Here is a 22,379-nt window from a genome sequence, read left to right as displayed (position 1 = left end):
TCAGAGGTACCATCTTTTGGATGAGACATTAAACAAAGGCCACCATCTGCCTATTCGGGTGGAGGTAAAAGATTCCATTGCACTATTTGAAGAAGAGCAGGGGAGTTCTCCTGGTGTCCTGGCCAATATTTAACCCTCAACTTACACCACCAAAACAGATTATATGAGAATTTATCTCATTGCTTTTTGTGGGACTTTGGTACGTGCAGACTGGTTGCCGCGCTTGCCTAATAACAACCATAACTACACTTCAAAATAATTAATTGGCCGTTAAGTGCTTTGAGACTTCCTGAGGACTTAAAAGGCTCTATAGAACTGCAAGTTTTTTCTTTCCTTCATTTACACCAGTTGGGCAATGCAGAAATCAGAGAACTTAATATCAACTTTTTACTCTCAAAACAGACAAAATTATGTAGTGCAAGATTAGCTTCCAGATGCTTAACAATTGCTTTGTTAGCTATTTTAATAGAGGCACTAATCCAAAACCTGGTAATTCCTCATGACCGCTAGTTTAATCAGGACAAATACATACAGGAAACTCTCGATTTACCGGCACCTAAATAACCGGAAATCTCTGTTAACCGGCAAAATTCAGGAGTAGGTTCAGGTAAGTTTTACTTCATATTAGTGGCCGTTCCTGGATCTGTGGCCGTGTAACCGGGGTTCCTGCACCTGTTGCCATGCAACAGGGACGCTTGTATCTGTGGCCGTGTACGGGGCTCTCATACCTTTTACTATACCTCTCTGTAATCCGGACTTTTTGATAAACTGGCACCACACCGGTCCTGTCGGTGCCGGATAAAAAAAGAGTTTCCTGTACATTTTAAGTTTCCCAAACCCTTGCAGAAATCTAGAGTAAAATAGACATTCATTCCCACTGCCGAATGTCTTAATGTTTGGAATTTGAGCAACTATACCCATAAACAGTTGTTATTAACTGTTGTCCATCTACTTTAATAGGAAAGGCATTTCACAGTACTATGTCGTTGTATGTGATACAAATTAACCCGACAGCATCCACTTATTGTCATCAATACTGGGATGAGGTAGGAATTTTAAGGAAAGGGGTTGACTGCTGGATAAGATCCAAAAAGATTCCACTTCAACTTGAAAAGGCAGGCTGCAAATCCCTTACCCGCAATGCCCAGTGGCCAAAACTGCCCGCTGGTATTTATAAAACCTGACCTGTTGGCACCAACTGCTGCAGATGAGTATTCTACTTAGTACCCACCTCTGAAGATCTCTGAACTTAAGCCAAAAGACACTGCAGTGCACACACCTAACATTCATGCAGGAAATAGAATTTAATCCATAAAAATGTCAGCATTATCATTTTATCTAATTAGAATCTTGCACATGTTGAGTGATTAACACAGAAATGCACACAGCAAATTAATTCAGCATTGGGATTATTAACTTGGATTTATAATCAGACAAATTTAAAATAAAGTTAATTCACTCCCAAAGGGATATTGACGACTCCAGTTGAATTTATGCACTGCATCAAAAAAAATCACAAGAACATGTTCCATTAACCCCACCCCTTGATTTTTATTTATTTATTTCCTTCTTTCATACTCAGGCTGAAAGGACCGACAGATTATTTCTTAGCTGCCAACCAAAGCCCTCGAGGCAGTGAGCCAGGGTGAGTGGCCTAATGACTTTCCTTCCCTCTGTGGGGTAGGCAGCTAGTTTCCAACTCAGCATCTCTCCCTGACTGCACAAGCACGATTGGAAACTTGCTGTGTGGGAAATGCAATATGTGACCACGCAGCCTACTGGTCAATGGCACAATACATTGGTTTGAGAAAGAAAAGAAAGACTTGCATTTATATAGCGCCTTTCACGACCACCGGACGTCTCAAAGCGCTTTAATGCCAATGAAGTACTTTTGAAGTGGAGTCACTGTTGTAATGTAGGAAACGCGGCAGCCAATTGCACACAGCAAGCTCCCACAAACAGCAATGTGATAATGGCCCGATAATCTATTTTTTTTAAAGTGATGAAGGTGTAAAATCCAATGGCTTAGAAATTCGTCTCAGGCAGTATTGGATTGGCCACCTGTTATGCGCAGCGCCTGATATTCAGCTCCACTGCAGTCAGTAAAACTGAATAGAGCTGCGTATGGCCGATCAGACACTGCCCGTTTAGCGTCACCGCCAGAGACGAATTTCTAGGCCAGTGTATTCTTATCCTCTTCAGTGTGCAGGTTTAGTGCTCTGCTCTTGCTATGATTCATTCCTTTTTAAAAAAAAACTTATTTTAAATCCAAAATTTGAAACATGATGTGAATTTATGATAAAGAAAAACAAAAAACCCATTGTCCTAAAAAATCAATTCACTCTCTCCTAATCAGTTTTAAAAAAAGGTAACAATGCTCTTAAAAACTGACAGGAAGTAAAAACTGCTAAGAAGCTTTACCAATTGACCACCCTGCTCTGTATGAAGCTTGACAGAATACTCATTAGTATTTACAAATATTTTTTTGCCTTCCCAACAACAGAGATGTGGTGTGCTCTGCTCCCATTGGCAGGTGGCAATGTCACTTCCTGCAAAGTCGAACAGATGTTAGAGGGGCTTAACGCTTTTCTTCTGCTGTGCGCGCCTACACCTTCTGCATTTTAAACAGATTTAATTACATATCTGCGCTTCATTTTGATGCACATGAAATGTGGAATATGAAAGGATTGCAGTGAAATCAGGCCAGGATATTAAGATATTCAAAAAGCTTATTTTAAGCTGGCCGAGGGATCAGTCCTGCTAGTTCCGTATATTTAAAATGGTGCACAGCCCCATGAGCGCCTACATTTTTTTAAAAACAAGCCTCTGCAGAATATAATCAACAATATAAAATTAAACATGCTTAAATTAAATAAACATGTTTTCATACAGCTTTTTGCAGTTAGTTTGAAAGTTTCTTTGTAATTAAGAGATATGCAGCAGAAAGTTTTGCCCATTATTCTTTTTACAAAATGTGCCTACTTGCCCCCTTCTCTCCTGAAATGACTCATACTGGAGTAAAGGTTCACAGGGGGCAGTTCTGACGAAGGGTCCTCGACTCGAAACGTTGGCTCTGTTTCTCTCTCCTCGATGCTGCCTGACCTGCTGAGTGTTTCCAGCATTTTCTGTTGTTATTTAAAGGTTCACAGGTGTTGCCTGCCCTTTGGTATCTTGCCAAATGGGCCATTTTCATGCGTGAGCTAGATAAGTATTGGTGAGTTATTCCACATTAGGCCTCTGAGCTTCATCCTGTCCTCATCCATCATCTGTACAAGCAATGGTCACTGAATAGCGACCAAAAGTGGGAATCCTGACCAATATTTCCCCACTCTTGCTGAGGATACTGAGGCCAATCATAGCTGTCTCTTCCTGCCCTATGTGAGGAAATGGGGGAGAAATATATATACACGCAACACACACACTCCATTTCCTCTGTGTGCTATCATAACAAATCCAACACTATGGTATTAATCACATGATTCTGTATACCTTCAACTTGCCTGAATTTTCTGGGAGCTTGCATCAATTAGAAACCAAACCATTCCTATTTCCAATAATTGGAGAAGTGGTTTGCTAAAATTTGGAAGCTACTGATTAAGGAATTCATCACAAAAGTTACATTTTTTGGATCACAAAAATGAGAGGATGTTATGAAAAATAGAGCACTGGAAAGTGGCTTGGCAGACACGGGGAGGGGGGGGGGGTCACTGAACTGAGTTTCTAACGCAGCTATAAAGCACTTGAGCCGAGATCTTGTGATTTATGAAACTGAGAGAACGTCTTGATTCAGTTCATATTACTGCCTTGTATTTCATGGCCAGTCAACTATAGGCTACAATGGCCGTAACCCCCCTCGTAAGTTATCCAGTCAGCCTGCCTTGTGTGCAGACATTTATCTGATCACTGTGCTGGCCAGAACAGATCAGATCCTCTACATAAATAAAGGCTTCTCCTGTCAACTACAAGAATGTCAATGGCGTTCATTTCATGAGCTTCGGGCTGATTCAGTTATTGATCAATGAGATTTTAAGAAAAAGAATAAATGTTCTATAAACCAAAAAGACATCTCCAGTTTAAAAAATCACTCATCACAGAATCAGTTTCAATTTGTGATTCTGCTGAACTACAATTCTACTGCTAACATTTATCCCTCCAGCTCTGTATCTCAGCAGCTCGATGCTTGCTGTTTTAGGGCATAAAGAATGGTAAGCATAAGCACAATGGCTTCTGGGATGGCATGAGAATGAAAATCTTCAACTTAAGTCACACTTTAAAAAAAAATCCTCCCTCTCTCCAATATTCTCCCCATGCTCTTCTGAAGGTGCGAACTCGTAATGGGGTACAGTCCATGGATGGAAGGAAGGCCTCCTGCACCTTACCCAAGCAGCCATTCTTTGGCAGGGAGGTGCAGATGAGATGGCCGAGATTCAGAACTCAGCTCGTGAAGAACCATTCGTGCTGTCTTGTCTTCTACTGCTCTGACACAACACACTGAGCAATACAACCAACTACTGTAGAACTTTATTGTATAAATGTAATATTGATACCTTGCACATTAGATAACTTACAAAATTTGTATCACTTTCATCCAAGTCCTCAGACGCCTGCAGTTCCTTAAGTTGTTGACTGGGCTCAGAGTCCTGTGAACAAGTTAGAATGGGATTAGTTTTAAAAGATACATGATAAATAGCTGTTATTTACTAATACAAAAGCAAAATACTGTGGATGCTGGAAATCTGAAATAAAAACAGAAAATGCTGGAAATACTCAGCAGGTCAGGCAGCATCGGTAGAGAGAGAAACAGAGTTAATGTTTCAGGTCGATGACCGTTGAGGCAAATTAAAACTTCTACTCTATTAAAGTTAGGAGCTCCATTAAAAGGGGAAGGGAAAGAGAAGGTAGCACTTCTCATTCAAAATACTTCCCCATCTTTACACTGGATCAAGATAAAATGATCAATATATTTGTTGACTTTTTTTTGCCCCAAATGTCTAATGTTATGCCAGATCTTGGGGGTAATTTTAACCTGACCCGCCCTGCATGCAAGTACAGTATTGGGATCGAGTCAGCTGCTCATTTTACACCCTGCATGTTTTACCTTTCCAATGGAAATAACCAAAGGTTAAAACTACCCTCCGTCTCTTCACAGTTAGGCCACTCGATGATGTCAGCAATGGGTGAATATCCCTCAAAGTCTCCACTGAACCAAATGTGATTTGTGACTTCAAACTGTCCTGTGAGCGGAATTGGAGCTGCCCAAATTGGAGAAAACTTTCGGCCGAGTACACTACATATAGATAGACCTTCCTTCGCTTGTGGTTGGGCAGCATATCGGTCTGCTTTCTGTCAGTTTGGCTCAGTTGGTAAGACTCTCGCCCCTAAACCACAGGGTTGTGATTTCATGCCCCACTCCTAAGTTTGGAGCATATCATCTAAGGTGATGTTTCGGTGCAGTACTGAGGGCGTGCTACACTGTTGGACGAGCCTACCTTCAGGTGAGGGCTTAATCCAAGGCCCTACCATCGCATTCTGGTTGGTTCAGCTGGATGGTGAAGATTCCATTGTATAGGGGCCCTGGTCAATATTCTTCTCAAACCAACCCAATGTCCTGGTCAATATTCCTCCCGCAACCAACATTAGCAAAAACAAATCAATTGGTTGTTCTTAATACAGTTTGCACACTTTTGTTATGTGGCTGCCATTCAAAAGTTGTATACAAGTGTTTTGAAACATTTAGAAGACGTGATATAAATGCAACTCTTTCTTTCAATAGCTGTTCCCACATTGAGTTAATTTATCTCCTTGTTGACACCTGCCTTTCTCAGGCAGCTGCCTTTAACTGGGGAAGCTCGCTGAACAACACTGTAACTGCTGATATCAGTGGTGCTTTCTAGTCAACAGAAGGCTCCAGGGCAATAGGGACCAATTTAAATGGTACAAGCATTATAGCTGCAATTTACCTATCTGTTGGATCAGCCAAGAATGAAACTCACCCCCCATCCAATTGATAAAGGTGCATCTAATCAGAAGGGAAATAAAATTCCCCATAAAATCAGTGTACAGGAAACTTTCGTTTAACCAGAGGTTAAAAGTCCGGAAAGCTCTATCTACCGGCAAAATTCAGGAGCCGTTTTCTATAAGTTTTTTTACTTCTCGTTGCTTTTTTTTCCCCAAGTCAGGCTCTGCAAGGTCTGTAGCTAAGCAACAGCTTCAGCTAGAGACGCTTGCAGCTGCAGCCGACTGTTTTGAAGCTGTTGCTAAGCAACAGGGTTTGTTGATTCACACGGAGCTGAAAAGCTCTGTATGTTTTAACATTGCCGCTGGTTTATACGGCAGTTTTGATCTAACGGCACCAGCTCAGTCCCGTCAGTGCCGGATACCAGAAAGTTTCCTGTATCTCCAATTATAATTAATTAGGCTTCATTTTTGATAAATATATATTTATATTATATATATATATAAAACTTTCAAGTGACAAACCGTTTCCTAAATATCACTAACTACTTAGTGGGAATATAGCCCAATATCAGCACGTGGACACCATGGTAACTGTTCTAGTACCATTTTTCTTCGGAATTAGAAGAAAGTAATATCTAATTTCAGCTGTAAACATGAGATTATGTGTAAAACAATCCACAACAAGAATGAGTCATGTACTGTATATGGATAGTGAATGGCTTTGGACTTCCATTTCACTGAACAGATGTACGTGACTGTTTCTTTTTTTGGGTTGGATTTTATAATAGATCTCTGTATGTGCTTCCATCGACTATCAGTGGGAGAATGCTGAGGAAACGTACGGTGACCGAGGCATTCTGCCACTGTTTATAGGTATCCACCTGGAACACCTCTTAAATAGGATCAAGAAGTGAAATAATCAATGAGCACGTTAAATTATTTATAAATCCCAAACAAAACATCCAATGAGCTAAGTTTCAAAAATATTGGCCAGGACATTGCTTAGTAGCTTGGATGGATCACAGTTGATATTTGCCCTTAGTTCTCAAACCACATCTTAGCCAATAACCTGTTTGAAGGGGTTTACAGCAATGCTGGGTGTGCGCACATAACAATACTTTAAAAAAGCTGCTCACCCAGGTCAGGCCAGACTATGGTACATTGCTCCAGATTTGCTACATTGATGGTCTTGTACCCAGGCATCTGACAGCTGACCTGGCACTGCATACCCTCGCTGAATGCCCTCCCCTCCAACCACCTGACTGTGCCACCAATCAATACCAAAAATCATCAGGTACTCCTGCAGAAATTGGCGGAAAAAGCAAGAGAGAAAAAAAACCACACATATAAAAGATATAGTGAAGCTATATAAAAGTGCTACGCATCTCATTTAGCATTTTAGTTCGAAATCTTTAACATTTTTCCCACGAGAGATAAAAGCCACAATGTGAAGGAACAATTCAACATTTTTTGTGAAGTGTAAAGAGGTAAACGTCAGACTTGAAACTCAGTGGGGAATCTCACCATCACTTTTTGCACCAAAATAAATATTTAAATGTAATAATGTTACTAACTTTGAGAGAAGAAATGGCATGCTTTTTTAAAAATTCATTAACGTGATGTGGGCGTCGCTGGCAAGGCCAGCATTTATTGCCCATTCCTAGTTGCCCCTTGAGAAGGTGGTGGTGAGCCGCCTTCTTGAACCGCTGCAGTCCGTGCGGTGAAGGTACTCCCACAGTGCTGTTAGGGAGGGAGTTCTAGGATTCTGACCCAGCGATGATGAAGGAACAGCCGATATATTTCCAAGTCAGGATGGTGTGTGTGACTTGGAGGTGGTGGTGTTCCCATGCACCTGCTGCCCTTGTCCTTCTAGGTGGTAGAGGTTGCGGGTTTGGGAGGTGCTGTCGAAGAATCATTTGTTCTCATGGTTCTGCAGATTTGCATGCTTATATACATGTGCAGAGTCATTAAATATTCTCCAAAATATTTTGATCATTGTGATGATTAAAACATGAAGTTGCAGAACAATTTCAGTAACCAGGAAGGTAAATCGCTTACACATTTGCTATGGAAGGTCTATGGTTTTTGGCAAGTACAGGCAATAAGAATGAACAGCTCTTTGGAGAACAAATATTAATCTCCTTTAAACTACTTTTTTTTAAAGCACTGGACTAATTAACTGACAGGAATGGTAACTGTAGACTAATTAAATCTGAACGCAATTGATTTCCAGAAATCTTATTCGAGGCTCAGCATTACTGTACATCAAAAGCTTGCAAAACAAATATAATGAAGACTAATGGTGTTGTCAGTTGTTAATTGCGGTTACTTGGCTAGAATTCGTGACAAATTAATTAGTTGAAAACAATTAAAAGAATACAATTTCAATTTGAATTGGAATACATCAGGCCCCCATCTATAATGTTGGTTTTGGAATCCATGCACAAAGCAGGTTAAAGCACACTGTGCATCAAAGATGATGAGGATGCTTTGTATCCTAGGAAACACAGCGAGGTTAACTGACTCAGAGCAGAAAGTCCAATTGACATGTTCAAGTTAAAAGAATCACTGGAAACCATTCTTCACAGTTGGCAAAAGGAAAGCAAAAAATACTTGCATATATACAGGAAACTCTCGTTTAAACGGCATCTAAATATCCGGAATTCTCTATTAACTGGCAAAATTCATACTCCGAAAACAACACCTCAATAACCGGATATGTTGCCGAGTCCGAGTCTCCCGCGGTGGCCGAGTTAGTCAGTGGGGGTAGTTCTCCAAACTGCCACTGCTCGGCTTCTTGGCGCTGTCGGAAGTCCGAACACTTCAGTAACAGGAGTCTGACTCTCCCGCGCTGCCGGTAGTCTCTTCCAATCCGCCATTTTTCTGTGTGTCTCCCGCGTTGCCAGTAGTCTCTTCAGATCTGCCATTTTTCTGTGTGTCTCTCCATCTTTATCGTGAATTATCTCCCCCATCTTGCATTATGGAATTCCCAAAAGTTGTTCCAAGCAAAAGGATGCGAGTGGTGTTAACTTTAAAACAGAAAATCGAGATATGCCAATGACTAGAAAGGGGAGAGAAGCGCATCAACATTATGAATGAATTCAAAATCGGTTCGTCAACAATCTATGACATCAAATCGCAGAAGGGTAAACTGCTCAAGTTTTATCCAAGCTCGGAGACATCTAAGAGTGTAGAGAAACAGCGTAAGCTCGAAGAGCTGGATACCGTGCTTTGAGTGGTTTTCTCTTAAGCGTTCAGAGGGTGTTTCCACTTTCCGGACCCATGCTAATCGAGAAAGCGAAGGATTTCTACCTAAAGATGGAGCTCACTGACAAGTGTGCTTTCTCTGAGGGATGGCTAACGTGTTTCAAGTTACGGCACAGGATACGACGACTGGATATTTCCGGGGAGAAGAAATCAGCTGATCACAACGCCGCAGAAGAATACTGCGATTATTTCAATCGGATTGTGCAGCAACATGATTTGTCGCTAGCACAGATATACAATGCCGATGAAACTGGCTTATTTTGGAGGTTTTTGCCAGAATCGACGCTTGCTGGGGTTAGTGAGGCTAATGCTTCAGGTTACAAGAAAAATAAAGATCGTGTAACCATGCTAACATGTGCGAACGCTGCTGGATCACACCGGGTTAAACTTCTTGTTATTGGGAAGTATAAAAATCCCCGTGCATTTAAAAATGTGAGGCACTTACCTGTTGAGTACAAAGCTCAAAGAAATGCTTGGATGGATAAGGAAATCTTTTCGTATTGGTTCCATCATATTTTTGTTCCATCTGTGAGGGAACATTTCTGTAAAATAGGGAAACCTGAAGATAGCAAATGCATTTTATTGCTTGATAATTGTAGAGTCCATCCGCATGAATCTGAGTTGGTTTCGGGAAATATTTTCACCATTTATTTGCCACCAAATGTAACTTCTCTCATACAACCCATGGACCAGGGCGTTATCCAAAATCTCAAGTGTCATTACAAGAAAGACTTCCTACATAAACTGATAAGCCAAGATGACAATATTCACACATTTCAGAAGGAATACAATCTTAAAGATGCCATCTTTAATGTTGCATGTTCCTGGAACTTGGTGAAAGGTCACACTTTGAGGCAAGCCTGGCACAAATTGTGGCCTTTTGTAATGTTTGCCGAAGGTGGTTCTTCAGAGGAGGAATTTCTTGGGTTCACTGTTCATCCCAAGAAGAGTACAATAATGGAAATGGCTGGCATGGTGAAAAATGTAGGCCCAGCAAGCCCTCTACGTAACCTCAGTGAAAGTGATATCGAGCAGTGGGTTGATGCAGATAGAGAAGTTGCTGTTGTGCATATGCTAAGTAATGATGAAATAATTGAGACTGTTTTGAATCCAAAGAAAGAAAAGGAAAGTGAGATGGAAAGTGAAGATGATGAGATTTCTGAAGAGAAGAAGATTTCTTGGGCTAAAGCTGCAGAAGGATTTGCTTTAATCCTCCAATTTGCTGAAAGACATCCTTGCTACTCTGCCCAAGAAGTTAAGCAACTCCATATTCTGCACTCCACCTTTCTACAAAAAAGGCAAGAGTCCACTAAGCAAGCAGACATCCGGGACATGTTTAGGAAAATGTCCAAAAGAGTTGAAGCAGTGGAAGTGCCTGAAGAATCTGTTGAAGTGCATGATCCTGATGACCCAGCTGACATGGATATTCCTGATGAACCAGCTGACTTGGAATAAGTGTACAGTCAACCACAGTACTTTATACAGTCGTTTATAAGTTTTGTTTTACTTTTAAGTAATTAAAGAGTTATGGATTACCCTCAACTGGCAGTACTGTACTTAATCAAGCATCTTCCACCATCCATTTAACAAAACATTCTGTAGGTGAGTACCCAATTACTGCATACTACACATTTCTTGATTTTTTAATTTTTTGTTAAAAATGGCCTCGGTAGATAACCCTCTCCGTCATCCGGAATTTTTAATCAACTGGCACCATCCCGGTCCCGTCGGTGCCGGATACCAAAGAGTTTCCTGTAGCACCTATCATGACCTCAGGATGTCCCAAAGTCCATTACAGACAATGAAGTGATGTAGGAAACGTGGCAACTAAATTGTGCAGATTACGTTCCCACAAACAGCAATGTGATAATGACCAGATAATCTGTTTTAGTGATGTTGATTGAGGGATAAATATTGGCCAGGACAACAGGGAGAACTCCCCTGCTCCGAATAGTGCCCGTGGGATCTTTTACATCCATCGAGAGGGCAACGGAGCCTCGGTTTAATATCGCATCCGAAAGACAGCACCTCCGACAGTGCAGCATTCCCTCAGTACTGCACTGGAGTGTCAGCCGCGATTATGTGAAGTAAAGGTAATTACACACAATTTTCTCAAGGTGGATGAAATTAAAGGAGCATCAGAATTAAAAGTTAGGACTTTAGGATGAAATTCATATTACTGTAAGGTTTAGGAATCCTGAATGAGAGACCTACTAACCAATTCTCTTCAATCTGAACTTTTCTTTTTCTTGCATTCTCTCCTAAAGGCACTGCCACCGGCTGGGTACAGTTCTTATGGATGCCAACAGCTACACAACCATAGAAGCTTAAAGCACAGTAGAAGGACATTCTTTCCATGGGGTGTTTGCTAGAGCAATCCAAAATTAATTGCACTGCCCTCTAGTACCTCATGCAAGTTATTATTTGTCAACCTAGACCAGTGAGTATTAGTAAGCTATTCAACAGCTGAGCTAAACCCGCTTTTTCTTGCTGTCCCCTCTACACCACAGTTGGCAGCTCTCCAAAGCAAACTTACCTGCTACAGTATTTTGTCCAGAGACATTCATTTTTCTACACCCATCTCTTAACTTTGTTTTCTGTTTAAGAACCCCAATTCTTCTCATTTTTCCATCCTTTGTGTTGGTCTGCCTCTTTGTCAGTAACTATTGTCTCTTCTCCCTTCTCTTCCCCAGTTGCATGTTTGCTTGCTAATTAGTCATCATTCTCCTTTCATCCCCCCCCCCCCACTTTCTGTCTCCGTGATAAATGCAGTCCTCTTGAAATAAGGTTCCACAAAACCTCAGTGGAGGACACCACTAATATATATAGCTATGAAAAAATCTCACCTCCATGACAAAATTTTCAAGCTACATAGAACAACCACTTAAACCAACCTGCAAGAGAGTTTATAGTCGGCAAAGGCAACTACATACGAGTTTCCCAAGACGGGTGGATGAAATTAAAGTAGCATCGGCTATGCAAAGTCGATGGGGTAGAAATTGGTCTTAGGCTTTAGCGCAAAGCGGGCAGTATTGCATTGGCCGCCTATTATACGCCTCACCTGATATTCAGTTCTATTGAAGTCGGTGAAACTGAGTATCGGGTGGATTGTATAATGGACGGTTGATACAATACCACCCGTTTTGCGCTAATGTCAATTTCCAAGAGTATGATTTTCTTTCTTAAAATATCCTGTTCCCTCCCCCTGCCATTTTTCAACTTGACAATTTGTTAATGTTATTTTAGGTTAGAAGCCAAGGAGGAGCTTTTTTCATTTGTTTCTCTATACTGCATTATGTAACCAAATTGGCACATTTACACAACACAACTATAGTGTTTCCCAATCACAAAGGCACAATTCCTTCTGCAGCACAAAGTCACTGAGCCCTGCAAACCAACATTAGAATTTCTGTTCTCCTCCCAACAGATCTGTTTTTCGTACTGGGCTGAAAAAAACAACAGCATGTGAACGACGCACACCGTTATTAATATGCAAATCGACCAGAAACTTGTGGCGAGGAAGAGTTGCAAATTGCCACAAGTTGCTGGACAATTTGCGCCGCTCCGCCTTTGGCTTCGCGAAACGGCATCTTGTGCTTAACCTCAACGGGCGGCACAGCATCGGCCACCGCTTTATACAACCCGCCCGATATTCAGTGGTTGCTGCATTTGCACATCTTTTAAACTCGCCACAGAAAGTTAAGTCTAGTAATTAGTAGTGTAAGTACCCTTTTAACAAAGTGATAATTGTTAATGACTGCCAATCAACTTCTCTGGCCTAGAAAGTGAACACATAAAAAGTGTGGAGTCTCATTCCTTCAATTGTTGGAGATTTTAAAAATGGCAAATTTAAAATTTTTACTTTTTGTTCTTACTTTTGATTTCTGTCTTTTTTTAATCTCTCTCTTAATTCAATTTTTTTTACCTCTCTTTATTTCTCTTTCTGTACCTAATCTGACATTGCATTCGCCCACTCTAATTCAGCCTCTTTCTTAGTCCTTCCTCTGTTTATCTCTCAATCCCTCATCGATTAAGAGACACACTGTTGGTCCCGTTGTTCACCAAGGTCCCAGATGCTCTGTTGCTCTTGCGGAGCCGTGATCAGCTCGCACTTCCAGCAACTGAAAGGGCAAAAAAAATTTGAGCTGAAGGTGCAGAAAAATGTCTAACTAACTAGGCCCGCGAGATGCCCAGCTCCAGCAAATTCAGGCCCAATGATTGAGGGGGCAACATGGCTCTGAAATGCAGACGTCATAGAACAAATCTGAGACAAGTCAATTGTCTTTACATTGGAGGATCAAACAATTTAAAAACAATTCCTATCATTTCAGCAGGAACAGGTAAGTTTATTTTAAATAAGGACCACCACCATCTTCTCAGGGTTGCGGATGGCAATAAATGACAACAATGCCCACACCCAAAGAATGAATAAACACATTTTTTTGAAATAATAATGCTGCGGCTATATTTTCAGCCTCTAAATGAACTGACAGAATGTCACGTAGCTGATATTAGAGTATTCCACAATTTATATTGAGTTTAACATGGATGTATAAATACTGACTTTATATACAATAATCTAAACTATGGCAACAAAAATGCTATTTTATTGAATGAAATGTATATTGCAGAAAATATTTATGTTGGAAAAGAATGGTTTGCAAAGTTACATTTCACTTAAAGATGTCAACCCCATCATCTGAAGCGGAATATTTTCAGCTTCAGGCTTCTCAATACAGGCTCAGTTACTTCAGTATTCAGACACCGCAGCTTGGAGAAAACGATTGGCTTGGCTTCCTTCATCAAGGCCAACGCAGACAAGATGGTGTGAACCCAACAGAAGGGAACTAACTTACCAACATCACTATTATCTGCAGAACATTTAAGCAAGTTAGCTGTTTGCAAACTGGGTTTTACTCGAATTGGAAATAATTTCCCCTTTCTCAACTCCACAAGTCACTGAACCAATTATTTCAGTAGACAAAGTAGGGGAGCCAAGAAGGGTTTTCATAGGCAGGGAAGGAAAAGTTCAGATGAACCTGCATGTTAACGGCTCCAAAAGCATATGGGTCCCCCAAAAAATATAGGGTAGTGAGTGGGGACGGATACTACATTTGCTACGAATCGTACCTTTTGAGGTGGATTACCCGACTCATCGGGGTTACTGCAAGGCACCGCAGAGTCCTTTTTGTCCCTTTCGTGTGGTTCGTCGCCTGCTTTAATTTCCGTTTCTGCTACAACTGCCTGCTCAGCGGCCCAGCTCGATTTGGGGTCGCCCTCATCCTTGTGCTCAGACTTTAAGTCTACGTCTCCAACCAGAGGCAGCTTTGACGCGCCATCAACTGAGTCACACCTACTGTCGCCAGCTCCAATTTCTTCACTTTCTTCTTCGTCAATTGCCGCTGCACGTCCGAGGCGGCCTAGTCCTGTGGCTCTCATTAGAATGACATCATCTTCTGTGTCACTCTCACTTTTATCTTGGACTTCTAGCTTTTCTTCAATAGAGTCAATGTCATCATCAGCTTCTCGGTCAGGGTTTAACTTATTTGGGGTTGGGGGCTGCACGTCACGACTTTCCGAGTCAAGCACACTTCCGGGCTCACTTCTTCCCTGGCTTTGTTCAAACGACACCTTTTTTTTGCATTTGCAAGTTATAAATCATCAAAAAGAACAGGTCAGTAATATCTACTTAGCAGCCAATACCAACCTATTAGTTACTACATTCTCTAGGTTGGGTTAAACTAAAACATGCATACGATTATTAAAAGTGTGTCATAGGGTTTACAAAATATAAAAATTACATAAACGTTAACCGTATTGCATGGATCATTTTTTTCTGAAACACCTGACTACATCACTTCACAACAAGGGCTGCATGTGTTATGTAGCATGAGTCACTGCTTCATCTTATACCCACCCATGTGTCCTATAAAGCCTCTCAGCACAAATGGGCAAATTCATCCCAAGTATGACTGATGTCTTACGTGGAGCAACTTCAACATAAGAAGTGATGTGGTTATCTTAGTTAAAATGATGGATAGTACTTAATGAAGTTCTGGTGGACAACTTGCACTGCAGCAGGATTCAGTTAGACATTAAAAAAAAATCAAAAGGAACCTTGCGATGTGTGCAAACTCGATAACTGGTTTTCTGTAGACCAGTATGAAAAATGTATCCAGCACTGGGGTGGTATTGAGCATAACACATCTTACAATTCACAGGTTGGAAGTACAAGATGGACCCCAGAGATGTTAACTCTCAAGCCATTTTTATTTTACAGTGTATTTTCATGGTGCTGAATAAATACAAAACAGAATACTGTATATTTTTTTTGGAAGTATTTTGTACCAGTATAAACTTAAGCTTCCTTTTCCTACGTAATGCAACTGGCTCCTGCATAACAACAGAATAGCCAAGGAGCAGAGGAAATCATTAAAACAAGGTTGGATTATGTTGCCTGGTTAAAACAACAATGGTGGACTCCAGTACTCTAGTTACTTTTAAATATTTCTGTATGGTGGAACTGAAAAACAGTCCAATCATTAGTTTTTTTTATTAATGAATTAATTACTATTTTTCTTCAATGGATTCAAGGAAACAATGTCTCACAATGGGTTGCCTTGCTGAGGATTACTGGCCACTTTGACCTAGATCCAACACAAATAAATGCACTGGTTATTTGGTGCACATTAACTTGCATAGATTTGGAATAAAAACCTTTTTCCTTTGATAACAGTACTTATTAACGTTTGGGATGCAACACTGGCTAACCAGCAGAAATTTGGGTGTGGCTGTCCACAGCTTTCCCACAACTCTTAAGATCTAGTTTCGCCTATTCTACAAATATAATCACTAGCATATCTACAAGAAAGGTTCTCACGGGCAGATTCTACTAATGGAGGGAGAGACGGGTGGGGGGGTTATGCTACATAGGTTCAGTGACATCAGTCTTGTGATGTCAGACAGCTAATCAAAAATCACCTCTTTCTGACTTTCTGCTTCTTCATCAGACCCTGGGAGGTTTTGAAGCTCCGGTTCAGTCCCTTCATCAACACGGTCATGATCTCCATCCTCATCGATTTCTGCACTTTCCTGAATGTTTAAGGAAATGTGCAGTAGTGACACCAATGAACAGTGAAAAGTTACAGCAGTTAACTCCAGATAAATGCCTACCTGATCTCTACATGTGAAACCTATTGGCCTAGAAATTGAGTGCCCTTAGCGCCGATTTTGCGGCGCTAGAGGGCCTAGCGCTGCAATTGGCGCCGGCGCCGAAATTGCCTGGGGCCCTTCCGCCGCGGTAGACCGGTAGCGCTGCGCCGGCACCGATGACGTCATCGGTGTGCGCAGCGTCCCGGTTGCCATGGTAACGGGCCCCAGCGCCGAAATTGACTTGCGGCCGCCTCGCCCGTGGCAGCCGCAAGCAACGTTCTGTCGGAGGTGCCTTGCACAAGTTTGCGCCGGCGCATTAAAGGCCCCGCGGCGGCCGGCCGCTTTCCCGCCGCCCGCCTGGCCGCAGCTCACTCCCCGGACATCCCCCCCCCCCACGGAACAGAAGGAAGCCCGGCACTTGTCCGAGGTGCCGGGCTCATTTTTAAAACGATTTTCGCGGGCCGCGGCCGGGTGCAGGCAGGTCCTCCTTAAGGGAAGGAGGAGGCCTGCACTTCCCGAACCTGCCGCACCGCAACGGGCGCCGCAGCGCTGGAATAGCGGCGCGAAACGGCAGTTAGCGCCGATTTACCGCCGCAAAGACCCTTCAGTAGCGCCGGCAGCCGTTTGGGCGCGGCCCTGCTGAATTTTTGGCGCGCGCAGGGGGACTTAGCGCCGGCACTAACTTCCGGCGCTAAAGCCCTGGCTAAGCCAAAACTTAATTTCTAGGCCAGGCTCTCATTTCTGCAATATAATTCTTCATATCTGTCATCAATGTACCCTTTAATTTTTTTGGGGGGTGCGCGGCCCATTCAAAATACCGTGCATGCACGGGAGCTGCAGAGCGTTCTGCGCAGCTTGAAAGGAACGTTGCCTGCCGCCTGCCCTTAGATTGCACAATGACCCAAACACAATATTTACCCTAATTACTAATGTACTTACCAATTTCAGAAAACTGCAGGAGGATTTCTGAAAATAATGTAGTGAAAAATGACTGATATTTTGGGAAACTTAAATAAATTTATCCTTGAATTGCATTTTAAGCCACCGAGAATGCACTGAGTGTGAAGAACAAAACCCAGGTTGTACCTTGGGAAATTTCACCTCAAATCTGCTTGTAACGGGCGAACCACAGACAAAAGCTGTGCGAACTAAAATTCAAGTGATACTGTAATCATTTGATTGATTTTGTAATCAAACTGTAACACTAGTCTTCTAGTCTGTGGCGCCCAAAAAGAATGACAGAAGTTTCCATTAACTTGTCATCTATGCAATAGGAGATCTCTTGAAGCCCATGTATCTAGTTATACAGGAAACTTTGGTTTATCCGGAGGTTGTATGTCCGGAAACCTCGATCTAACGGCAGAAATCAGCAGCCGTTTTGGTTAGGTTTTTTTTCTTCTCCTAGCATTTTTTTTTTTAACAGTCAGGCTCTGGAAAGCATCTCTGTAGCTTAGCAACAGCTTCAGAGATGCTTCCAAGGTACGGGCCGAGTGTTTACAAGCTGTTGCTAAGCAACAGTGTTTGTTGTCAGATACGGAGATGAAAACCTCCGTATCCTTCAACATTAGCGCTGGTCTATCCGGAAGTTTTGATAGATCGGCAGCAGCTCGGTCCCGTCGGTGCCGGATATCGCAAAGTTTCCTGTAGTTCACTTAGTCAGGTCCAGTTTCGGATTTTGTTGGTGGTTGATGAAAAAGTGGGTGGTGGAAAAAAATCACCCCATTACATAATCTCTCAGCAAATGCAGCCCTAGCTAAACCTATAAAGATATACAAAGTATATTTCAAGTTTAACAAATACACAGCCGGATAGCTGGCTTTTGATCATTCGTGTAATAATGAATAGGTCGTCACAGGTGCAGCATTTTTATAAAGTGTGAGGATCCAGTTATGAATAAATGTTTGGATTTTTTTGTTCAGATTTCTGTTTTTTTTAGAAAAAGGAACAAATGTTATATAAAAATATAATGCAGTGGGATCTCACATCTTTCGCCTTAAAGTTGGCATTCCTTTGCTGACAAGCCCATCAATGTTTTTTGGCCAAACTGGTTAACAAAAACTTATGTAAAAATAAAATGCTGGAAATACACAAGAGGGTCCACCATCATCAGTAAAGAGAACAAACAGGTTAGTGTTCCACATGTAGACCCTTTGGCAGGAGTTCTGATGAACCCCGTTTTACAAGTGTAGTTATCCTCGCTTGGCCTAAAAACACTTGGGCCTAGAAATTGGGTTGTGGGCTCGCCAGGGCTGTAGCGCCAGAAATTTTGCGCCAGCGTTAATGCGGCAGCGCCCGACGAAAATTCGGTTGCGCCGGCCCCAGAGGGCGGCGGGCGCTAAAGGAGGGTTTTAGCACCTGAAAACGGGCGTAGAATTGGGTTTCCCGGCGCTAATCCCCCGCTGCGGCACCCGATGCGGTGCAGCAGGCTGGGGAACTGCAGGCCTCCTCCTTCTGTTAAGGAGGAGCTGCCTGCAGCCGACAACTGTCCGGCGGATTCCCCCGACATCTGAGCCCGGCACCTCGGGGAAGTGCCGGGCTCGCAGCACACACTCATCAGGGCCGCGGGGGGGGGTGATGCAGGAGTCCGGGAAGGGAGGTGCGGGCAGGCGGCCGCCGGGAACGCAGCCGGCCGCCGCTCCACCTTTATGCGCCGGCGCAAAGGCGTGTAAGAACACTTTTCACATTCGTTAGTTGTGCCTGCCACAGGCGAGGCGGGCGCAACTGAATTTGGGCTTGGGGCCGGGTTACCACGGCAACCGGGACGCTGCGCACACCGATGACGTCATCGGTGCCGGCGCAGCGCTACCAGCTAACGCCGATGGTAAGGCCCAAGTCAATTTGCAAAACGGCTATAAGTCCGGCGCAAGGCCCTCTAGCGCCACTAATTGGGCGCTAAGCCCACTCAATTTCTAGGCCCTGGTATCGACTTCCTGTGTGCAATGCCACCGGAGATCAAGCAATTATTTAAAAGTAGGCAGCTGTTTTCTCTGTCCCGAAAGGTGGCTGAAACTAGTTTACCTTCTTACTGAGATAGTAAAAGTAGATGTAGAGAAATATTTCCACTCACGAGGGAGACCAGAGATAGGGGCCATCAATATAAGATAGTCACTAATAAATCCAATAGGGAATTCAGGAGAAACTTCTTTACCCAGAGAGTGGTTAGAATGTGGAACTCACTACCACAAGGACTGGTTGAGGAGACCAGCACAGATACATTTAAGGGGAAGTTAGATAAACACAAAGGAGAAAGGAATAGGTTATGCTGATAGGGTTAGATGAAGTGGGGTGGGAGGAGGCTCGCGTGGAGCATAGACACCGCCAAGGACCAGTTGGGCTGAATGGCCTGTCTCGGTGCTGTACATTCTATATAAATCTATGTAATAACTGTTAGTAAACCTGAAAGCTGGCTTTTGGTTAATCCAATTCTGTTCATTTCTTCTTTGTTCACTTGCATCCACTACATTAAGAATGGACAGCGTAGAAGAAGCAAGGTGATTTGGACCCTAAGCCTGCATCCCAATCTTGGAAGGACTCTCTGCTGCCATTGTTTAAATACTGGTAAGAGGCACGTCAACCCAAGAACCCCACCCACCCATCCCTTCAACCACTGTCTGCCCCACCTGTGACAGAGACTGTAGGTCCCGCATTGGACTCATCAGTCACCTGCGAACTCATTTTTAATGTGGAAGCGAGTCATCCTCGGTTCCGAGGGACTGCCTAAGAAGACTGGTCAGAGTTTCATGCATGCAATCGAGGAGAATTTGTTTGTGCACTTGGGCCAAATTAAAGAAGTCCAGTGTCATTCTAGCAGAAATCTGCTGTAAAAAAAAAAGTGAAAGAAGAGGATAGTTGCATCCTCTACTTCTGGCCCTCCCATTTTCTGTTGCGTTGAAAAACACCAAAAATCCCAAACATTTGCAAGAATGGTAGCTGCTGTAGCTGGCTGCACTTCGGAGGACTCGCATGGATCTAAACCAGTGACTAGATTCATTTAAAAAATACCGGTGAAGGAAATTGCTGCGCTCGTTCCCTTTTCTTTCACACACACCTCAGATAATTATTAAACTGCTCAAGCAACTAGGAATTAATTTGGTGTTGCTTTTTGTGAATCCCAGAGGGGACAATCTAATTACTGTTACCCGATTCGTTGTGCCAGCAGGGGTGGTACTTCATCTATACCACAGCTGGAGAATATACTGGAGATGTCATCTTTAACCCTGTGAGTAGTAAGGCAGCATTAAAAGTATCTACATACATGCCTCAGATTATCAAGAAAATGCTGGAAATTAAAGATGTAATTAGTGGCTTCACAAATTCCAATTCCACTTCAACAATCAACACCTCAAAATGGTGTTGTTGCTGGATCATACCAAAGGAGATATATTATTCTGTGCATCATTCTTGAAATGGACACTCTAATCAGCTGGCGAACTCTGACCTTTTGTGACCTTCCATGTATTGGGGTAGTAATTCCTCCCCAAACGCGTGAGTACGGAAGGGGTACTCACGCGTCTGGCCGGAGGAAATGCCGGTTTTTAGCATGCACAGCACATGCGCTGAAAACCGGCATTTCCTCTCCTCCAGCCCAAGAGTTGAAGAGGCTAGCGCGTGCGCTGTAGGGGGCAGCGCGTGCGTCTTGGATTTCCTCTGTTTGGGGGGATTTGCGCATGTCTAAAGGCCTCCGGTCTTTACGCTTGTAAAAAGCACACGTAAGTATTTACTTTTACAGGTAAGTGGTGTTTTAGTGTAATTTAGAATTTTTTTTTCCACAGGTTTATTATTTTAAAGAATCTACAATAAGGTAAGTTTAGTTTTAGACCCTTTTTATTAAAAATTTAGTTTTTTCAAAAAAAAAATTGTTTAAATTATTTTTTAAAACTTATTTATACTTAATTTAATGATTGGGATGTTTTTAAAATTTTTATTTAAAGTTTAAATAGTGTTTTGGGCCCCCGTAGTTTTCATGAGTTTGACAGTTCTTACTCTCAAACTCATGAATGAACCTTCCCCTCCCCTGATTGGTTGTACAGTGCTCACCTGATCCCAGCCGGCACATCGCACTAACTACGCCGCTGGATCAGGTAAGCACTGCGCGCTGACATCTGAACCGGGCCACTGACAGGAAATGCAAGCAGGCCCGGGCTTCAGATGTCAGCGCGCAGGGTGAGTGCAGATCGGGGGCTTGCACGCGCGGCAAGCCCCCGACACCAAGTTCTGGGCCAATAAGTGTGTGAAAATGGAAAATCAAGTACGTTGAAAGGGAATATATACAGGAAACTTTCGATTTACTGGCACCTAATAACCGGAAATCTCGGTTAACCGGCAAAATTCAGGAGTAGGTTCAGGTAAGTTTTATTACTTGCCTTCCTCGATCTGTTGCTGTGCAAGGGTGTGGCTGTAGCTGTTGCTAAGCTACAGAGACGCTTGGAACTTGTGGCCATTGTTCTGAACCTGTTGCTAAGCAACAGGGTTTGTTGCTTTATACGGAGCTCTCAGCTCTCCCTATCTTTTACTATAGCTTTCGGTTATCCGGAATTTTTGGTGAACCGGCACCACGTCGGTCCCGTCGGTGCCGGATAAAAAAAAGTTTCCTGTACTAGCAATTTCAACTTGTATGCTTGCGTGAGTGTGTAATTCTGTTGTCCAGCTGAGGGGAATACCCTTGTTTGGTTCCACTCTTACCTATCCAATCGTACCCAGAGAATCTCCTGCAATGGCTTCTCTTCCCATCCCAGCACCATTGCCTCTGGAGTCCATCATCTATTCTTGGCCCCTTCCTTTTGGTGACATCATCTGAAGGTATGACATCAGCTTCCACACGTACGCTCTGCCAATGTTCCACGTAATTCTTTTTTTGGTGCGTGAGCCCTTTAACTGGCTGCGCGACCCATTCAATTTTTCACCGATGCGCGGTTACTTCCATTGTAAAGCCGGTGAGCGGCCTGCGCAGGACCTCCAGACCGCTGCACAGCTTAGCGGGAACAGTGAGCTGAACCTCACCA

General features: G+C 42.9%; 1 protein-coding gene across 12 annotated transcripts in view; it reads right to left on the bottom strand.

Moving 5' to 3' along the window:
* Positions 1 to 22,379, bottom strand: part of cep164 (centrosomal protein 164) — a 167,186-nt gene that overhangs the window by 66,195 nt on the left and 78,612 nt on the right. For 11 of the 12 annotated variants that reach the window (XM_085967825.1, XM_085967831.1, XM_085967834.1 and 8 more), the window contains 3 exons: positions 16,207 to 16,317; positions 14,356 to 14,856; positions 4,569 to 4,640 (listed from right to left, as the gene is read on the bottom strand). In XM_085967825.1, the coding sequence (XP_085823951.1) occupies positions 4,569 to 4,640; positions 14,356 to 14,856; positions 16,207 to 16,317 (684 nt within the window). The remainder of the gene's footprint in view (positions 1 to 4,568; positions 4,641 to 14,355; positions 14,857 to 16,206; positions 16,318 to 22,379) is intronic. The other variant, XM_085967837.1, reaches the window with a different exon arrangement.

The sequence above is a fragment of the Somniosus microcephalus genome, chromosome 26, assembly GCF_052327205.1.
Source record: "Somniosus microcephalus isolate GS21.2 chromosome 26, FLI_Smic_1.0, whole genome shotgun sequence".
Classification (NCBI taxonomy): Eukaryota; Metazoa; Chordata; class Chondrichthyes; order Squaliformes; family Somniosidae; genus Somniosus; species Somniosus microcephalus.
This window is presented reverse-complemented; position numbering and strand designations above follow the sequence as displayed.